General features: G+C 45.0%; 2 protein-coding genes across 8 annotated transcripts; one reads left to right on the top strand and one right to left on the bottom strand.

Annotated features, from left to right (window-relative positions):
- Positions 1-227: 227 nt before the first annotated feature.
- PPIL1 (peptidylprolyl isomerase like 1) lies at positions 228-6,428 on the bottom strand. Its single transcript, XM_081866437.1, has 4 exons — positions 6,278-6,428; positions 4,548-4,702; positions 4,046-4,114; positions 228-3,092 (listed from the first exon to the last, which is right to left on the bottom strand). The coding sequence occupies exons 1-4, from the start codon at positions 6,331-6,333 to the stop codon at positions 2,872-2,874; spliced, it is 501 nt and encodes a 166-aa protein (XP_081722563.1). The 5' UTR covers positions 6,334-6,428; the 3' UTR covers positions 228-2,871.
- On the top strand, positions 6,425-16,302 carry PSRC1 (proline and serine rich coiled-coil 1). Of its 7 annotated transcripts, none has more exons than XM_081866419.1 (9): positions 6,425-6,587; positions 8,140-8,175; positions 9,257-9,314; positions 11,088-11,667; positions 12,139-12,306; positions 13,389-13,542; positions 14,311-14,448; positions 15,715-15,802; positions 15,910-16,302. In XM_081866419.1, exons 1-9 carry the CDS (start codon positions 6,545-6,547, stop codon positions 15,938-15,940), a joined length of 1,296 nt encoding a protein of 431 aa, XP_081722545.1. In that variant the 5' UTR covers positions 6,425-6,544; the 3' UTR covers positions 15,941-16,302. The 7 variants fall into 7 exon arrangements, with proteins under 7 accessions (XP_081722545.1, XP_081722546.1, XP_081722547.1 ...); XM_081866421.1 differs by having other exon boundaries at positions 6,452-6,587; positions 8,068-8,175; XM_081866423.1 differs by lacking the exon at positions 6,425-6,587 and adding an exon at positions 6,611-7,778.
- The last annotated feature ends 391 nt before the right edge of the window (positions 16,303-16,693 follow it).

Below are 16,693 nucleotides of genomic sequence, written 5' to 3'. Positions count from 1 at the left end.
CAGAGAGAGGAGAGGAAGTAGAATTCTAGAAAATGTAACCAAGGTACATGGGGAGCTGGAGAGCATGAAACTTCTGGGAAAGGGGGTGCTACAGAGCGCCTGTGTGGTGTAGTGGTTAGAGAGTTGGGCTAGGACCTGGGAGACCAGGGTTCAAATCCCCACTCAAATATAGATTAACAATTGCACTTTAAAGTAATGATAATAAAAAAACAGAACTGAGATGGATGTATAAATACTTACAAAATATTTTATTTGGTTATAAAAATGCATTCAAATAACACTTGAGTTGCCAGAGGCAGCCCCTAAAGAACTGGCAGGGATCAAATTTATTGTGTAGGACACAAAACATTTAAACAAGGCATACCTTCTTTAGATCAAGAGATGCATTGATGGCAGTATAAATCAGTTCATTAATATTGCTCATGAAAGTCTGCTTCCCAGCTCAACGATGAAACATAACCACTGGACTTTTCCATAAGGCATGAAATCTTGCCCTTTTCGAGAAACAATTTTATGGTATTTTTCAAGCCATAAATGATTGCCAGCAATGTGAATCTGATTCCTGGGAATCTGATTACTAGGAAAAGAATGACCATTTACAGTCTTCTGTGTTTTGAACATGGGTATATCATGGTTATGTGATCTGCTGAAATTATTTTGGGAGGGGCCATGTAACAGAACAACAGCAACTCAGTTGCCTAACATGTGATAGTGTTTGGCATGGCATTCTTGCATATATTATGGGGCTTTCATAGACAAAGTCCCACCCCCTCACTAGCAGACTCTTTGTGCCCTGAGCAGCTGCAACAGCCATGGGTTAAGTGTTCTGCTTTGCCCCATTCTCAGAAAACTAAGTAAGCTTTTTGCCTCATTACACTACTATTCCAATCACACAGCGACTCTGGCTCTTGAAGTTGATTGATGTTGTCTACTGTGGGAAAATTGCTCACATGCCAAGATCAAGGGCATATCATTGCATCTAGCCACCTAGAACTGGGCCAAAGAAACCCAATGCCTGAAAACAAGGTTATGTTCAAAAGCAGCTCTGACAGTGCCAATTAAGTAGGAAGCCATGGGCTCCAGAATAGGGGCTGCTAGCAGCCAAAGGAATGTGCCCTACTCATAATGCCAGAGCAGCTGGAATCATGGAAGTTATATTGATGGGGCTGTTTGCATCTTTTTGTCCTACTCTAAGTTCATGTTGCTGCCCTTGAACAGAGTTAATTTGTGTGCAGATCATAAAATGCTAAATCGTACTCCCAAGCTCTCATTAAAGAAACACAGGCAGATGTAACCCAAAGCCTTCTGCCTTTGATGGCATCAGGGTGCCACAGAAACTGTGTGCTGACATGGGCTAATCCAGCTCCAGGGAGGAACTGAGCTCCATGGATTACTTTGATCTTCCTAGCCTGGAAAAAAAACACACCTTCATTCGGAATGTATCTGTTTTCTCTCCTGGCAATTGACTGGATATGGGAGAGCCGCATCCATCAATCTCACCCCCAAGCTGGGATTCTTCCATGCTGAACAGAATTCCTGGATGAACAGGCCCATGCGAAAGATTCACTATGTGAAGCTTCTAAATAAAAGTTTTCTGCAGAAATGAGAGAAGACACCAACAGTGGAGCTCTTGAGGAATTGAGAGCATATTCAGGGAGCTGCATACAATTGCTAGGTGCTGAGAAAGGAGTAAGGTTTTCCTAAAGTATCATCATTATAGAGAGCAATACTTTAGAATCAGTTAGCACTGCCCTCTACATAGCTGTTATAACTTTAGAAAAACAATTTTGTGGAAACTGACAGTACCAAGTATGATTTGAAGTCAGAACTTCACTGCCGCAAATCTGTGCTAGAAAATGCACTACTTGGAGCTATTTTTTGCCACAATAAATTGAAAGATTTGGTTAGGTTGTATCTAATGTTGTCCGTGCACAAATGGACAACATACAGCAGGACTCCACCTTACTTTTCTCCCCCTGCAGTTCCCTATACCCTCAAATTTGGCTCTGGAAAGAGCAGATTTTGGGGTTGCATGGCAGGAAGAAAAGCTGAAGTCCATCTACACCCGTGAAAGTCCACACAAGCAGTGCTGGATTCTGCCCTCAGTATTATCTTGAGAACAAACACTAACCCTGAAATTTTGGGTTCCCTCCAAACTGGTGCAGTTGTTTTGCAAGGAACCCCAGTTTGATGTATCAATTACTCAGTTTGGGAGGCGCTTCCACAAACGGGGTTTGTGATGCAAAATGACTGCAAAACTTTGGCACCGGTTTGGAGGGGATCCCAAATTTTGGGATTTGTAGTTAATGGAGTTCAAACACTATAATAGGAAAAGGTGGCTTTTCAAGATTAGAGTGCTTATACTTTAATAGTCATGCAGATGAGGGGGGTTATTTGTTTAGGTACAGATTTTCAATTATGCAACTTGTAAAAGGTATACGTGGAAGTATAGGGCAGCGCTGCCTTGAGACCCACACAGACACCCATGACCCAATATGCAATTCTGATGACTTACAAAATACTAGATATTGTCTTATTTCTGGTGCATTTAAGGTGGTTTGTTTACAATACAGATGGCTTGCTGCACTCCAAGTGGACGTGGGGGGGGGGAGCGGAGAAAGACAGAATAAAGCTTAGAAAGCAACAGCACTGTAATTTGGTGGTACAGGCCCTGTCAAATCATTTCTTGATAAATTTAGCTTTACATTTTTAAAGAAATGTTAACAATAATTTTAGAAGACACATTTTAATACAGGAGTATCCTGCACCTAAAAAACTAGCAAGTATCTTTCAGAACAAAACAATTATCATCTTAAGAGACCAAACACAATGGAACACCATTAGATTCAACACAAAATTCTCAAATCTTGTTTAGCCTGATGGGAAAACCTTCAAGAGCTTGACATCATCTACTGGACGATCTTGTGCATTGGTTTCCACCATGCCCACTCTGTTGACTATGCCAATTCCTTGGCAAATACGTCCAAATATAGTGTGCTTCCCATCAAGCCATTGAGTTGGTGCTAACGTGATAAAGAATTGGCTCCCGTTGGTGTCAGGGCCTGCATTTGCCATAGCAAGAATTCCTGCACCTAGAGAAGAAAATCTTATGTTAAAATTGGCTTGGGAGTCTAAAGGTACCTAAATACATACAAAGTAAATGGGAAAACCTTGGTTTTTAAAATGCTACACTAGTCCTTAGAAGTGATCAGGACTTTGTGACAGAGGTGCCTAACCTGCACACCTCCAAGTATTGCTGTACTGCAACTTCTAGCATGCCTGAGCACTGGCCATGCTGGCTAGGACTAATGGAAGATGATCCAACAACATCTGGAGTGCCATAGGTTAGCCACCTCTGCTCTATGAGATCAATGGAACTTCTCTATAGTGAATGCAAGACTGCTCATGCAACCCAGCTGGCTCAGATGGTTCCCATCTCCCCTGCCCCAACATACACACCACTGTCCACCTATTCTCTTTCCTTGGAAAATCCATTTGGATGAAGATTTCACTTCTAAACTAAGGCTGCTAGGAAATGTATATGGTGTGTGTGTAAGGTGTATAAACTTGAACATAGAAGCCCATTTCTTACAACAATATGGGAAAAGAATGTAAGCTGTACTCTGTGATGAGGACAGTTTAATCTCCTTCCTGCTCCTGTATACTAACCAATAACTAAATGATTTTTTTTGAAAAATGATTTTTCATATACAAAGTGGAAACCTAATGATACATGATTATAGAGCATAAGCAGTTAACAAATTTAGATGCCAAGTTTTACTGACTTAAGATTCAAGCCAGGCTTATGGCTCCTGAGGGCAATATCTAACACTGCAAGTAGATTTCTGCTTGCACAAGAGCACTCTCTGTTCCTCTCCTCCCCACAGAAGTCTCCTGCACTCCCCCAATCTTCCAGAGCAGATTATGGGAGTGTGGGAAGGGGGCTAGAGAATAGGGGAATCCATTCTGCCAACCACCATGACCCTGAAGCTCTTGCACAGAAAGCAAGAGAAGAACTCGAAGCACCTCTGAAAAGATTACCTACCTGTAAACTTTAGTTCTGGATGGAGTTCATCTTCAAATTGCTTGCCATAAATGGATGCGCCTCCTCTTCCTGTCATAGAACAAGACCAGGTAAATCAATCTGCAAAGTCACAGATGGGACAGAGGTATACTGAAAGTTCCTTGTGAATGTGCAGTACCAGCCCACCAAGATCTCCTTTTATTTTACTGGTAAGAGAGGAAGTGCTGACTATTAATGGATATCATCATAATGCTTCTGAGTAAAGGGAGAGTAGCCATCTGTTAAGTCAGAAATCTTTATGTTATCTTACAGCAGGCGGTCATTTGGCCTCACCAAGTGTGATAAATGTGTTCTCCTATTCTTGCAGAACATAACAAGAGCACTATGCAGGATTTGGGGGGATGATGATGATGGTGATGATTGCAAGATCTACTATCCTAACATCACCTTTACTATTCACATTAGTTTGCATCAGCACTGATTAACACAGTATCTGAAGCAGGTACTTTGAATATATTCTTACCAGTTCCTGTTGGATCACCCCCTTGAATCATGAAGTCCTTGATTATCCGATGAAACTTTGTGCCATTGTAGTAACCTCGTCTGGCCAGTTCAGCAAAATTTTTACAAGTTTTTGGTGCATGTTTCCAGTATAGCTCCACAACAATGACACCCATTCTGCGAAACACAGGCAACGGAGGATTCCAAACACATTTGTTACATCACATTGATTCAGTGACATCGAGGTGAAAAACCACAAGAGTGTGTCTTCATATTACAATCTATCAATTTTATCAGGTTTGTTTCCTAATCAAGATGCAAAACATTAAGAATAGCAGCTTTAAAACCTGATGAAGATAAACAGCTTAGATTTTTTTAAAATTGTGAAAGTGGGAGGTCTTTGCATAGTACTGAAATGATATCAAGGAGGGCACTAAGATCACCCTATTCAGGGGGGAAAAATACAGGTCAGCTGCCACTATTGGTATCCACCAGCCACACCCTAGATGACACAGGAACTGCACTTTTGATAGGGACAGTAGGGCCCTCTGGCAGAAACAGTCCATGTAGTCCTGTTCCTCCTCCTCTGTGTGAACTGACAAAATATCCTTGGTCAGACCCACCAGCCTGACTTCCTCTAGGGTGGCTCCAGCCCCAGCTCCACCTGCTCAGCTTGCCAAGTGGCTTCTTTGAGTGCAGTGGCTTCTGACTCTGAGTGTGGGAAGTGGACCAGGGTGCTGCTGTAGCTGCACTGGCTGGTCAGAAACACAGAGACAGACAATCATTCAGGTACTATGAAGGTGTTTAAACTCAAAACCTGCATTTTGAACTGAGCCTATAAGGAGTCAGTGCAGTTGACAAAGCAGGAATGTAACATGATCACAAAGCCTGGTCTCAGTAGCAATCTTGTAGCCGTATTCTGAACTTTCACCAGTTTCTCAATCATCTTCAGTGGCAGCCCCAATTATAATCTACTACAGTGATCTAATCTGACGATTACCCAAGGGTGACTGAAGATTGCCTGTTCCTTGTAAGCATTTGCTTTTAGCCGTAATACACTATTTAATGTGAATAGGCTTGCCATCCTACCTATCCCATCTCACCTCCATCCTTGTGTGTTTCACAACATACTGTATTTCTGCATCTTCATAATAGGCAAAGCTGCATATGTTGAGCTTCTGCCCGTCATAAAGATACTAAAGGCAGAGCAGCATAAAAAGGAGGAATAGGGAGCCTATAGGTCTCCAGACATGGATTCCAACTCCTATCAGCCCCATGGCTGCCTGGCCAGTGATCAGAGATTATGAGATTTGTACATATGTGGGGAATAAGAAGCATAACAATATGTTTCTGTATCTTTCCAAGCACAAGAACTGGCTGTTCACCCAGCTTTGTCACCATCCCTTTTTAAATACATATTTGTAATTGATTTCCCCTTTGTTGAAACACACACATGTTTCTGGAGAGAGAGAGAGAGAAAGCAGGAATTAAGCAGAATTTGGTAGCTAGTATATAATTAGCCAATGTGGAAATCAGTTCTCAGTGGCGGGCCGGGGAAAAAAATCAACTGAAGGCAAATAAGCTTTTTGACAGCTGATGTAAACACCAGCCTTGCCTCGTGCCGGGTCAGACCATGGGTCCCTCCGACTCAGCATCATCTGTGCTAACTGGCTTTCCGGGGTCCCAGACTCTTCCCCAGCCCTACCGGGCGACGTTACTTTACCACTGAGCCGTGGCCCTTCCCTCACTCACGTAGTCTCCAAAGAAACAGTCGGCGGCTGCCACGTATCGGGGGGCACCGCAGCCATGCTTCTCCCACGCCGGACACACCTTCCCGCCGGGGGAACCAAGCTGGCAGAGCACACTTCCGGTGCAGCTGCGTATGCCGTCCCCTCGCTCTCGGGGAAACGAAGGCCGAGGCGCGGCGGACAAGTTCCCGCAAGCCTCGGGCCAATCAGCGCGCAGGAACGAAGCGGGTCTTTGTGACGTCAAGGCGGGAGGGGAAATTCGAATTTGTTTATGCTTCTCTTCTGTGCGCTTGCCAAAGCGCCGGAGCTTCGCGGTGAGAGCGAGCGGGAGGAAATGCCCGCGCCGGCGGGAAGGGGTTGCATGTCGCATGGCGGCTGGGCCCGCACGTGAATGGGTTCTGGATTTCCCTGGGGCCGGATCGTGGAGGGGGGGGGGAGGACTCGCAATTCGGAATTCATGCCTGTAACCGCTTTCGGGCAAAACTAACACGCCCATCAGCAGCTGCGTCTTTTTCTCTTTCCCCCTTAACAGCCCAGTCCTAAAAGCATGTTTACTTTACTCAGGAGTTAGGGCTGCTATCCGATGCACGTTTATCTGGGAACTGAAGTCCTCACTGAACGCAGAGAGGCTTATTTAGAGAAAACGTTCGACTCCTTTACTTAAAACGATAGGAATGCTGTGCACGACAGAATAAAGCAACCCAAATGTCATGTTAACATCCACGAAGCAGTAAAACCGGGTATTCAAATAGCAGAGGCTCCTAAAACCTCTGAGCAAAGAAACACGTCTTTAGTAATCGGCGCAATGCCAGCAACGCCTTGCACCTTTCCGTGAAGCGTGCCTTGGAGAATGCAAACTCCCGTCAGTGGTTTGACTAAGGCAGGAGAGAAGATCAGAGACATCGGTCCCGACGCAGAAGTATCTGCCAGCGTTTAAAAACATGGCAATGAGCGGGAAAAGCCCCAAACATCTCTCGCTACCAATCTTAGGGCAGATAAATGACGAATGCACTTCTGAAACAAGGCAGTGGGACAAGTAGGAATGTGGTGACTGAGATAAACTTTGCCTGGTGGCGGCGGACGCTGTTTAGTCTGGATCCTGGCGTCTGCCTTAAACTCACTGGCAATGGGCCTGCATTGCAGAATTAATGGAGAAGGAAAAATGAGCAGATATTGCTAATTGCCCGTGCCGCCTGATGTCAACACTGCTATCTGCATTTTATTCAGTTGTGGCGGGAAGGATCCAGGATACCTTTAATTACGACTAGCTGCAAAGCCACCATACAGTGAGCATGCTTTGGAATTCATCTTTTTAAGACTTCTTAAAAAAAAAAAAAAAAAAAGCAAACCCGCGGGGAGAGAGGACCGGAAAAGGCTTTATTTGCAGCGGCACTGGGAGGTGCTTTTGCATACTTAATGTTGGAGTGAACGCCGGGTGATTGCTCTCCCTTTAAAACCAGAAAAGCCACTGGTGATTCCAGACGGAGGAGAGAGGCGTATCGGAGGTACAGCTACGCTATATCCCATAAGGACTGTTATTGCTGCTAAGCAGGCTAGCCTAGCTACAATTCAGAAAGCTGTTTCTAAGTAGGTTACAAATGGAAATAGAATACAGTAGGGGGAGTGGAGGGAGAGGAAGAGCAGGTGAGAAAATGCAGAGAGAAAAACACAAATCTGCAGCTTCTACTAAAAAAAGTACCAAATTTGGTTTCTAGTAATGAACTACAGCAAAATGTTGTATTTGTCTTTCTTTCACTGTTTGTTTGTTAACACTTTCTGGTAACCAATTCGCAGCATAAATTTCACAAACCAAATCAAACCCAAAACTTATAAAGCCAAACCCAAACTCATGCTATTTTCATGTAGGATGGTTCCTGAAAAACATGGAATGGCCAAACGAAGGTGAGCACTAGAATATCTGTTGCACTCTATGACAAGATTCATATGTAACATTAAGGCAATCCATGACTTACTACAAACAAGCAAATGTGTGGGTTCCTGTAGCAAAGATCACAGCTGCTTCACCTCTTCCCTGGTCCTGCTGCTGCCACCAATTTAGGGCTAAGCTATGGTTTGGCTTAACACTAGGTCTGAATCCAAGCTCATAGTTTGTATCACTTCAGACAAAGCATGAGCTATAACTTTTGTTCAAGGTTTGTAATGCTAAGCCAAAGTATGGTTTAGCCCAGAGCAGCAGAACTGAAGGAACAGCTCATGTTTGCTCATTCATGCTAATTCATGGTTTGGCCTATTTATTTATTTTAATTTTTTGTGTGTGTGTGTGTGTGTGTGTGAAGTGCTACTCACAACTTTCTAACTGGATGCATTGATTTTGGTTTCTGACTAGTTCAATGTATACTACTTAGGTCCAAAGCAACTGATTTCTGAATTTTATATCAACAATCTTCTCCCTGCCCTATATATATATATATATATATATATATATATATATATATATAATTATGCACACGGGCTGCATGTAAACTGAAATATTTTGAGGAAGTGGAGTTTTATTATTTTTATGTCATGCGATATTTAGAGCACATCTTGCTGCCAGATCTTCTATAGAAGTAGGTGCACCTAATCCAGTGATTTCAGTTAACTTGGGTGCATCTAATTCTGCACAGGGCCAGGCTGTTAGTTGTACAAGTTCAGCTTCCCTTAGCATCGGTATTCTGACTTTCTACCATTCTCAGTACATATTAATAGGAAGTGGATCAAGAATATACACGTGTTTTAATTCCCTGTTCTGCAAAATATTCCCCACACAGTTTTGGGGATGGCATCTTCAATACCCAAGCATTTTAACTGAGAAAAATCTCAGTTCTACTGCAAGCCAGGAATTACCTTTCATTGGGAGGATTCTGGCTCATATGGAGGTGGTAATTGTGGTGATTCCTGCTTAAAGTTGGTAATATGAGCAGGTAGGTAGTCAGGGCTCAGTGAGTACTTGTAATAATAATGATTTATTCTTTTTCTCCAGATATAAAATTTATTATTGATGAGAGACTGGATTTTAGTCAGTCTTCTTCTTTTGACGGGTAAGGTTCATTGACAAATCTAATCCCTGGTGATATAAATTGGGGTATGTGGCAGTACATAGGCGACTTCTCCTGTCCCACCCCCAAATCTGTAAATAGCTACTGTAAGGCTTCATTAAGCAGGTCTGTCAGAATCTGTAGCAAGGCTGCAAGTACTTGCTTAAAGTCTGTCTGTACTGCTAGTATGTATCAATGGATCAATCGCCTGCATAGAAAGACCTGCCCCATTCCTTTTGTAGGGAGACACTGGAACAGAATCACGTGGCACAGCTGTAAGCAGGTTCTGATGGAAACAATTTCTGTAGGTCCAAATGTAATGTGCGGCATCCTTTTGCTGTGCAGTGGTACCTTGGTTCCTGAACTCAATCCATTCTGGAAGTCCGTTCAACTTCCAAAACGTTTGGAAACCAAGGTGTTGCTTCTGATTGGCCCTGGAAACAATGCTGACAGCCGAAACGGACGTTTGGCTTCCCAAAAACGTTCACAAGCCAGAACAACACTTCTGGGTTTGCGGCGTTCGGGAGCTGATTTGTTCAGGAGCCAAGCCATTTGGGAACCACAGTACCACTGTAGTCACTTTCCTGCTTTAGAACGCTCCTCTCCCTGGAGAAGCTTGCAATGCCTGGTTGAAACATACTTATTCCTGCACACGTGAAAAACTTAAAACAAATCCTTATTTCCTGATGAATAGCCTTTGGACTATAATGTAACTTAAATAGAAAACTATCTTTAGAAAGATTTTTCGTCCAAAAATCATTTTAAAAATCTGATTTTTAAAAAAATAATCCGATTTAAGTATTTAAAAACTCTGATTTTTATTATTATCTTTTTTAAAAAAATCATTGTTTTTTATCTACCCTGGTTGGAAACCACCCTGTGATTATTTTGAAGTGAAGGGCAGTCTATAAGTTTTGTTTCTCAATAAGGGGCCTGTCCAAGATCCTGGCCCACAGCGGTGGGGCTTGATGGAGTGACTCAGTCATTGCCACTTCCACAGCCCTGCTGCTTCCGCCAGCCAGGGTGAAAGGGAGAGGAAAGAATGCCTGCTTGCTGTGCCAGCTGACTCAGCAAAGAGGCTGGATCAGGTCTGTTGCCAACAGGAACCAGCAGACCCTGTGCCAGCCCAGTCCTGCTCCAGAAACTCCCTGCTTTGGGGATTTGTGCTGGCTTTGGGGGGTGTAGCTGGTGGCCGCTTCTCTTCCCCACTTTGATGGGGCTTCTCCCAGCAGCAGAGGCTTCGGCCAGCTGGCTGGGGCTAGGCAGAAGGACACCCCGGCCACATCCAAACCTTCCAATGCCATAGAATCATAGAATTGTAGAGTTGGAAGGGACCCGAGGGTCATCTAGTCCAACCCCCTGCAGATTGCTGTGTTAATAAAATAATACATTTCTAATCAGAAATCAAAGACTAGTCATTTGAAGCACTAGCGTTCAGAAGTATGAGATGATCAGAACCCTCCGAACTTGAAGCATGGGAAGTCCTATTAAAAATTTGTAATTTGGCAGAATATTCAGATTATTTGATATGTATAATCTGGATTATTTAATGTGATTTGATTGGATTGTTAAAGTGGAAAATTTAATAAAAATGGATAAAAAGAAAGAAAGAAAAAGCACTAGCGTTCACAAGCTTTATTCAGACTTTATCCCAAAACCGATGCTTTGAATTCTTCTGTGGGATGGGAAGCCTCTCTCATTGCATTCCTTTTTGCACAGTGCTTGTATATTTTGCCCAATGCGGTTCTCTGTTGATTTTTGACTTTCTTGCTTCAGACAAGAGGAGGAGGAGGAGGTCTCTGGCATTTGCCCCACAGAATCCAGTGAACGGTGTGCGGCCCAGTCAATTGACACGAAATTTTTTTGGGGGGAGAGTGAAGGCAAGGCCTTGTTGTGGAGCCCTCTGAGTCCTGAAAAGCTAGAGGAGATGATGAGCGAAGCCAACAGGCTGGCTGCACTGATGGAGGGGTGTGAGCTGCTGGAGAAGGAGAACGGCAGCTCTGAGACGAGGCTTGAGATGGTTCCAGATTTTGAACCTTTGCCCTCCATTGAATCTTTGCATGCGGTGAGGAAGGACTCAAGGGCCCCCAGACGAAGGACATTCAACGTGAGCAACAGCCCTCTGCAAGCCCTGCTGCCAACCGTGGGACCTGAAAGCTGCTGTTCTGTAGGTTCCCCCAAAGCTCCGCTTCCAGACATGGGAAGTCCTACTTCCTGTGTTGCAGACCCACCTGTTCCCAAAAGACGCCAGAATAAATCAAATGCCTGCATCCCCAACACCCAGCTCCCCAAGAAATCCCGGCCCAATCAGCCACTCAAGTCACTGGCAGCAACAAAATCTCTGGACATTAAAAAGGTACAGTGGCAGGAGCGGGACCAATGCAAATTTCATTTGGAGCACAAAGTGTGTGCTCAGGGAATCCCTGGCTTTGATCCCAATTCTCTTCCTGAGCTTGCATGTGCCAATTACTCTTAGCTGTGACTCAGTCTGCAACTCTGTGCCCACTTAGCTTGGCATAATCCTACTGAACTAAATGGGACTTGTTTTTAATAAGACACACAGTCAGTTTCTGTAGCTGCAAATGCCCTATGAATCATGCTGTTTACACTTGCATTTGATGAGGGATCTTCTCTTGAATCTGATCTCCAACCCACGTTCTGTTGAGTAATTTCCCAGGGCTGAGAAACAGCCTGGGCCCAGGGGAATGTAAAAGAGCACCTTCATGCAGAAGGCTCCAGGGTTCCAAGTTGTCCTTCTCAGAGGTGTATAGCTTGTTCCCACTTCTTTTCCAAAGCTCCAGCCTGTTTCTTGTGTCTTTTGTCGCAGACAATTACCAGGTCCAGCAGGAAGGAAAGATCAACTCCACCCACCCTTCCAACACAAAATAAGAAGCCCCTGCCAAGTCTGAGGCCTCCCCTTCAAACCAACAGGCAAGGACCTTGGAGGGAAACAGAGAAATCTTCTGGCAAGGCCTCTTCTTCGGAGGGATCCCAGGTATTTCTGATGGGCGGTGCCAAGGAGGGGCACACACAGCAGGCAGGGTAGAATTAGGCATATCTTTCAGTGCAAAAATATTCAGGACAGAGCACTTCTTCACACTGTGCATAGTTGAACTATTCACTCCCACACGAGATAGTGATCACCACCTGCTTGGATATCTTTAACAAATTAGTAGAGGGGTGGGACTGTTAATGGCTGCTAACCACAATGGCTAGGATTCCACCTCCAATGAAACCGAGATATGAAAGCTAGGAGAAAAATGGCTCCTTAAATCTAGGTTAGGGGCGCAACAACGGAATGTCTAGGCGTGCTTTTTTATAACAAGAATACAAAGCTGAAAATGAATGAACTGCAGCCAGAGTTCATTTTTCACATGCTCTAGTCCTTCCCCTGTCCACCCCCCTAATATTCTTGAGAGGGTCTCTTCTCCAGTCTTTAGAGAGTCCCTGGAAGTGGGGAGGTAGAAAAAGGTCCTCTTTTCCTTCTACTTTGCGGTTTTAATCTGAAATCTTAGGCTCAGTACTGCACCCAGAGCTCAGAAACTGCTCGTGCTAATGAAATTCCCTGTCGCAAAATGCGCCTGGAACAATGGGAGTTTCAAACACTGGTCTCTGCATGTCAGTGGTTGGGAATCGCAGGCAGGGAGGGCGCTGTTGTGCTCAGGTCCTGCTTTGTGTCTTCCCACAAGTTGGCTGTGATGAGAGCAGGATGCTGGACTAGGTGGGCTATTGGCCTCATCTAGGAGGGTTCTTATATTCTTTAACAGTATGCAGAATATAGGTTCCCTAAACTAACCTCTACAGGCATGCCTAGCACTGTTTACCTTTGTTAATGTGAATGTACATTCTGGAAATGGAGCTCCTGCATGTTACTTGTGCAACTCAGTTTGTCCCCACACATGCAGCCATTGCAGCGAGGCCTGATGTACTCCAGTGCAACTGCTGTTAATGTCAAGCAGCCATTTCCAAGAGATAGTTGCTTCTTTGCATTCTCCCCACTTGACTAGGGAGAAATAACCATAGTGGTGGCTGCTTTTGACATAGCTTACTCTTCTTTTAAAAATCTTGCTGCATTAGCTTGGCCTTCAGGATCCACCTAGCAAAGGTAAAAAACCAGTACCATATGCAAAAGCAAGGCTGGGCCCCAGGCTGGATCCGCTGAAGACTGGTCCTGTGAAGAAGGCCTCTGTTGCTCCAGAAAAGGTGGCGCATCTCCCAAAGGCAAATGCAAGTAAGTTGTGGTAGACGGTGCATCATTTGGATTTAGTCTTCTTCTCCCTCCCACTCCCATGAAAGGTCAGTGCCCAGTATGAAGACACCAGAGCACAGAATTGGGCGTAAGAGTTGCCTTGCTGGTGCAGACTGAGCTTGCAGTCCTATTCACCCTTACCTGGCAGTAAGTCCCATTGAACCCATTGGGAGGAATTCGATTCAAAGTAGTGCTGTGGCAATAATTCTGCCAGTGCAAGCTTTTCAGCTTGCTGGGCAGAATGGTCCGCCCCCACCATGTGCTGTTCTGGGGTTTCCCCAAAGCTGCCAGCCAATTTTGGGAGGCACAGGGGGGAACCCTGTTGTTTTAGCTTCTCCTAGTGGAACTTCATCACTTGAATGAGGCCCAATAGGACTGACTTCTGAGTATATATGTATAGGAACATGCGGTAAAATTATAAAATTCAGTTCTTAACCTGGCACACCCATTATTTACCAGGTGCTTAGTACTTAAATGTCTGGTCTTGAAGGCTTCGTGTCTGCAGCAGAAGATACTATTTAACTTATTTGGAAATGTGTGATTTGGTCCCTGTGCAGATTCTTAGAGGGCTCCTATAGCTTGTTTGCCCCTGCTGTGAAAACTGACTTTTGTTTCATGCTTGTTCAGAAAGTCTATGTGTGCCGTAAGACAGCTTCTGTCTCTTCTCCCACAACTGCTAAGTGCCCAACCTCTGCTGGTCGCTCCTTATCAACATATCTGTTTATGCCTGCTTTCTCTTTTTCTCTGCAGGTCAGGTGACAAGTATGGGTGGCAGCGCCCCACAATTGCAGGCCAGCTACAAGCCTCACAGCAGTTGTCGTGAGATTCGAACCAGGAACACGGCCAAGTCTGGGCTGGCAAGCAGACTGCCGGTGTTAAACTCTAACAGTAAGCATGCAGTTCCAGAATGACCCAGGCAGCTTAAGTCACTGGGTTTGGGAGTGGGATCTGGCAGGAAGGATCTTCTGGGAGGAAAGGGAAGAAAACACTGAGAGGGTTTTGAAGGAAGCTGGTGGGAACATAGGAACCTGCCTTATGTAGTCAGACTGCTGGTCCTTCTAGCTCAGTACAGCCTAGAGTGAATGGAAGCAGCTCTCTAGGATTCCAGGCATCTTTCCCAAGGCTACCTGGATGTGACAGGGATTGAACCTGGGGCAACCTGCATGCAAGGTAGATGCTCTGCTGTGGCCCTTTCCTAGTGGTCCTGTTTGCAAAGGTGCTTCTAGGAAGGCAGGACACCCAAGCGTCCCTCAGCTGTGAATGATATGGCTGGACTCCTGTGGAGCAAATGCTGGTGCCCAATGGGATATAGGTCCATTAGCATGACCTGCATCAGTACATTGCTCTGCCTCTGGACTGTGTTCCCTTCCTCCCATTATTTGCATATTTATTTACGACTGGCTCTCAAGGTGCCATCACTTGGTGTGTGGGTGTGTACACACCTTCAGATCATTCAGGTTTCAACTAAACAACTTCAGCTGCAATTTCCAACTTTGTTCCAAGCCGTTTCCATCCCTGGAAACCATGAACAAACCCCCAAACCAAGCTGGGAAACACAGAGTGAAATGGCTGAACTAAAATTGTCCTGGCAAGTGCACACTTCTTTCAAAAGGTAAAGGTAAAGGGACCCCTGACCATTAGGTCCAGTCATGGCCGACTCTGGGGTTGGGGCGCTCATCTTGCTTTATTGGCCGAGGGAGCCAGCGTACAGCTTCCGGGAAATGTGGCCAGCATGACTAAGCCGCTTCTGGCGAACCAGAGCAGCACACGGAAACGGCGTTTACCTTCCCTACCTGCACTTTGATGTGCTTTTGAACTGCTAGGTTGGCAGGAGCAGGGACCAAGCAACGGGAGCTCACCCCGTTGCGGGGATTTGAACCGCCAACCTTCTGATCAGCAAGTCCTAGGCTCTGTGGTTTAACCCACAGTGCCACCCACGTCCCACTTCTTTTAGGAACTGCCTATTGGCCCATTTAACTCAGAACCACCTGCAGACAGAGGTCCTTCCCAGTCCTACCTGTAGATGCTAGAGATTGAACCTGGAACCTTTTGCATGCAGTAGCTCTACTGTTGGGACATGGGCCTTTTCCAAAGCATCACAGTTGTTCTGACCTCCTACATGCCGATCTCTTGAATTTCTCTCCCCCCTTAAAGCGCCTGCATTTCAACAGACAGTCCATTCTGGCACTTCCCAGAACAGCAGGCTGCGACTGCCCAAGAAGGCAACCTCTGGCAAGTCGAGGTGAGGCTCTTTTCAGAGGCTGCTTATACCTGCTGGGCTTCTACCATAGATCTCCTCCATCACTGTCAGGGCCTGGGTTCATGTTTTTGTTTTTTGTTATGTTTCAGCCTTGCAGTGAACAGATCTGGGGCTGGATGAGTGTGAACCCACGGAGCATTGCCTGCTCTTTCCCTTTTAACGACATTCCTGGGTGCTTTAACAACATTCCTGGGTGCTTTTTAACGTATGGCCCAAACTTGCATGGTGAAGGAGGAGCTGCAGCCTGGGAGACTTGGCCAAGGCTTTGCTGACAGAGAGAACCACACCTCCATGATCACTGACTGAGGGCTGGTGGGAATTGGGAGTCAAAACGATTACCTGGAGAGACTACAGGTCAGCCTTGTAGAATCTCTGCTATATGATTAGGTATGTCTGTCTGTACTGTACTGATTTTTGTTAAAATATACTTTTCTAATAAAACAAAATATGCTTTTAAAAAATAAAACCAATGAGGAAACCTAGTCTGAATGTGGAATACTGTAACGTGAACAGCTATCAGACTAATGTGTGGATCTGAGTAATGGAACAGAAAATCTATTACCGCCTTAGTCAAGCAATGTGCTGGGAGGTGAGAATGTATATTATTGTTGTCTAGGTAACAACAGCTGCCTCCTTCCTCTGGGTGTGAGTGTATGGATGAATCTCCACACAGCCTTTCCTAGAATTGGTGGGCTTTGCGATGGAGCCTACTGGACAAACTGGCTCAGTTAAGGAACCTGCTGTGTTTTTATGGAATTACCAGTGGTCATGCTAGCATCAGAGCTTGGCAATGGCCTCCCAATATTTAAAGTGTGTTGCAGCTTTTCCTCCCGGAAGATTAGACCAGTATTGGTTTGCCTCCTCCCCATTCAC

This window comes from Podarcis erhardii, assembly GCF_964252035.2.
Source record: "Podarcis erhardii genome assembly, chromosome: 6".
In the NCBI taxonomy this organism is placed as follows: Eukaryota; Metazoa; Chordata; class Lepidosauria; order Squamata; family Lacertidae; genus Podarcis; species Podarcis erhardii.
This window is presented reverse-complemented; position numbering and strand designations above follow the sequence as displayed.

What these genes read in the sequence shown, in the direction of transcription:
- PPIL1 (XM_081866437.1), bottom strand. Translation starts at nt 6,333, where the DNA reads ATGGCTGCGGTGCCCCCCGATACGTGGCAGCCGCCGACTGTTTCTTTG. An exon ending in ACTGTTTCTTTGGAGACTAC is followed by an intron (nt 4,703 to 6,277) that starts GTGAGTGAGGGA and finishes TGTGTTTCGCAG; the next exon opens with AATGGGTGTCATTGTTGTGG. An exon ending in TCCAGAACTAAAGTTTACAG is followed by an intron (nt 3,093 to 4,045) that starts GTAGGTAATCTT and finishes TTTCTTCTCTAG; the next exon opens with GTGCAGGAATTCTTGCTATG.
- PSRC1 (XM_081866419.1), top strand. Translation starts at nt 6,545, where the DNA reads ATGCTTCTCTTCTGTGCGCTTGCCAAAGCGCCGGAGCTTCGCG. An exon ending in CAAAGCGCCGGAGCTTCGCG is followed by an intron (nt 6,588 to 8,139) that starts GTGAGAGCGAGC and finishes ATTTTCATGTAG; the next exon opens with GATGGTTCCTGAAAAACATG. An exon ending in CATGGAATGGCCAAACGAAG is followed by an intron (nt 8,176 to 9,256) that starts GTGAGCACTAGA and finishes CTTTTTCTCCAG; the next exon opens with ATATAAAATTTATTATTGAT.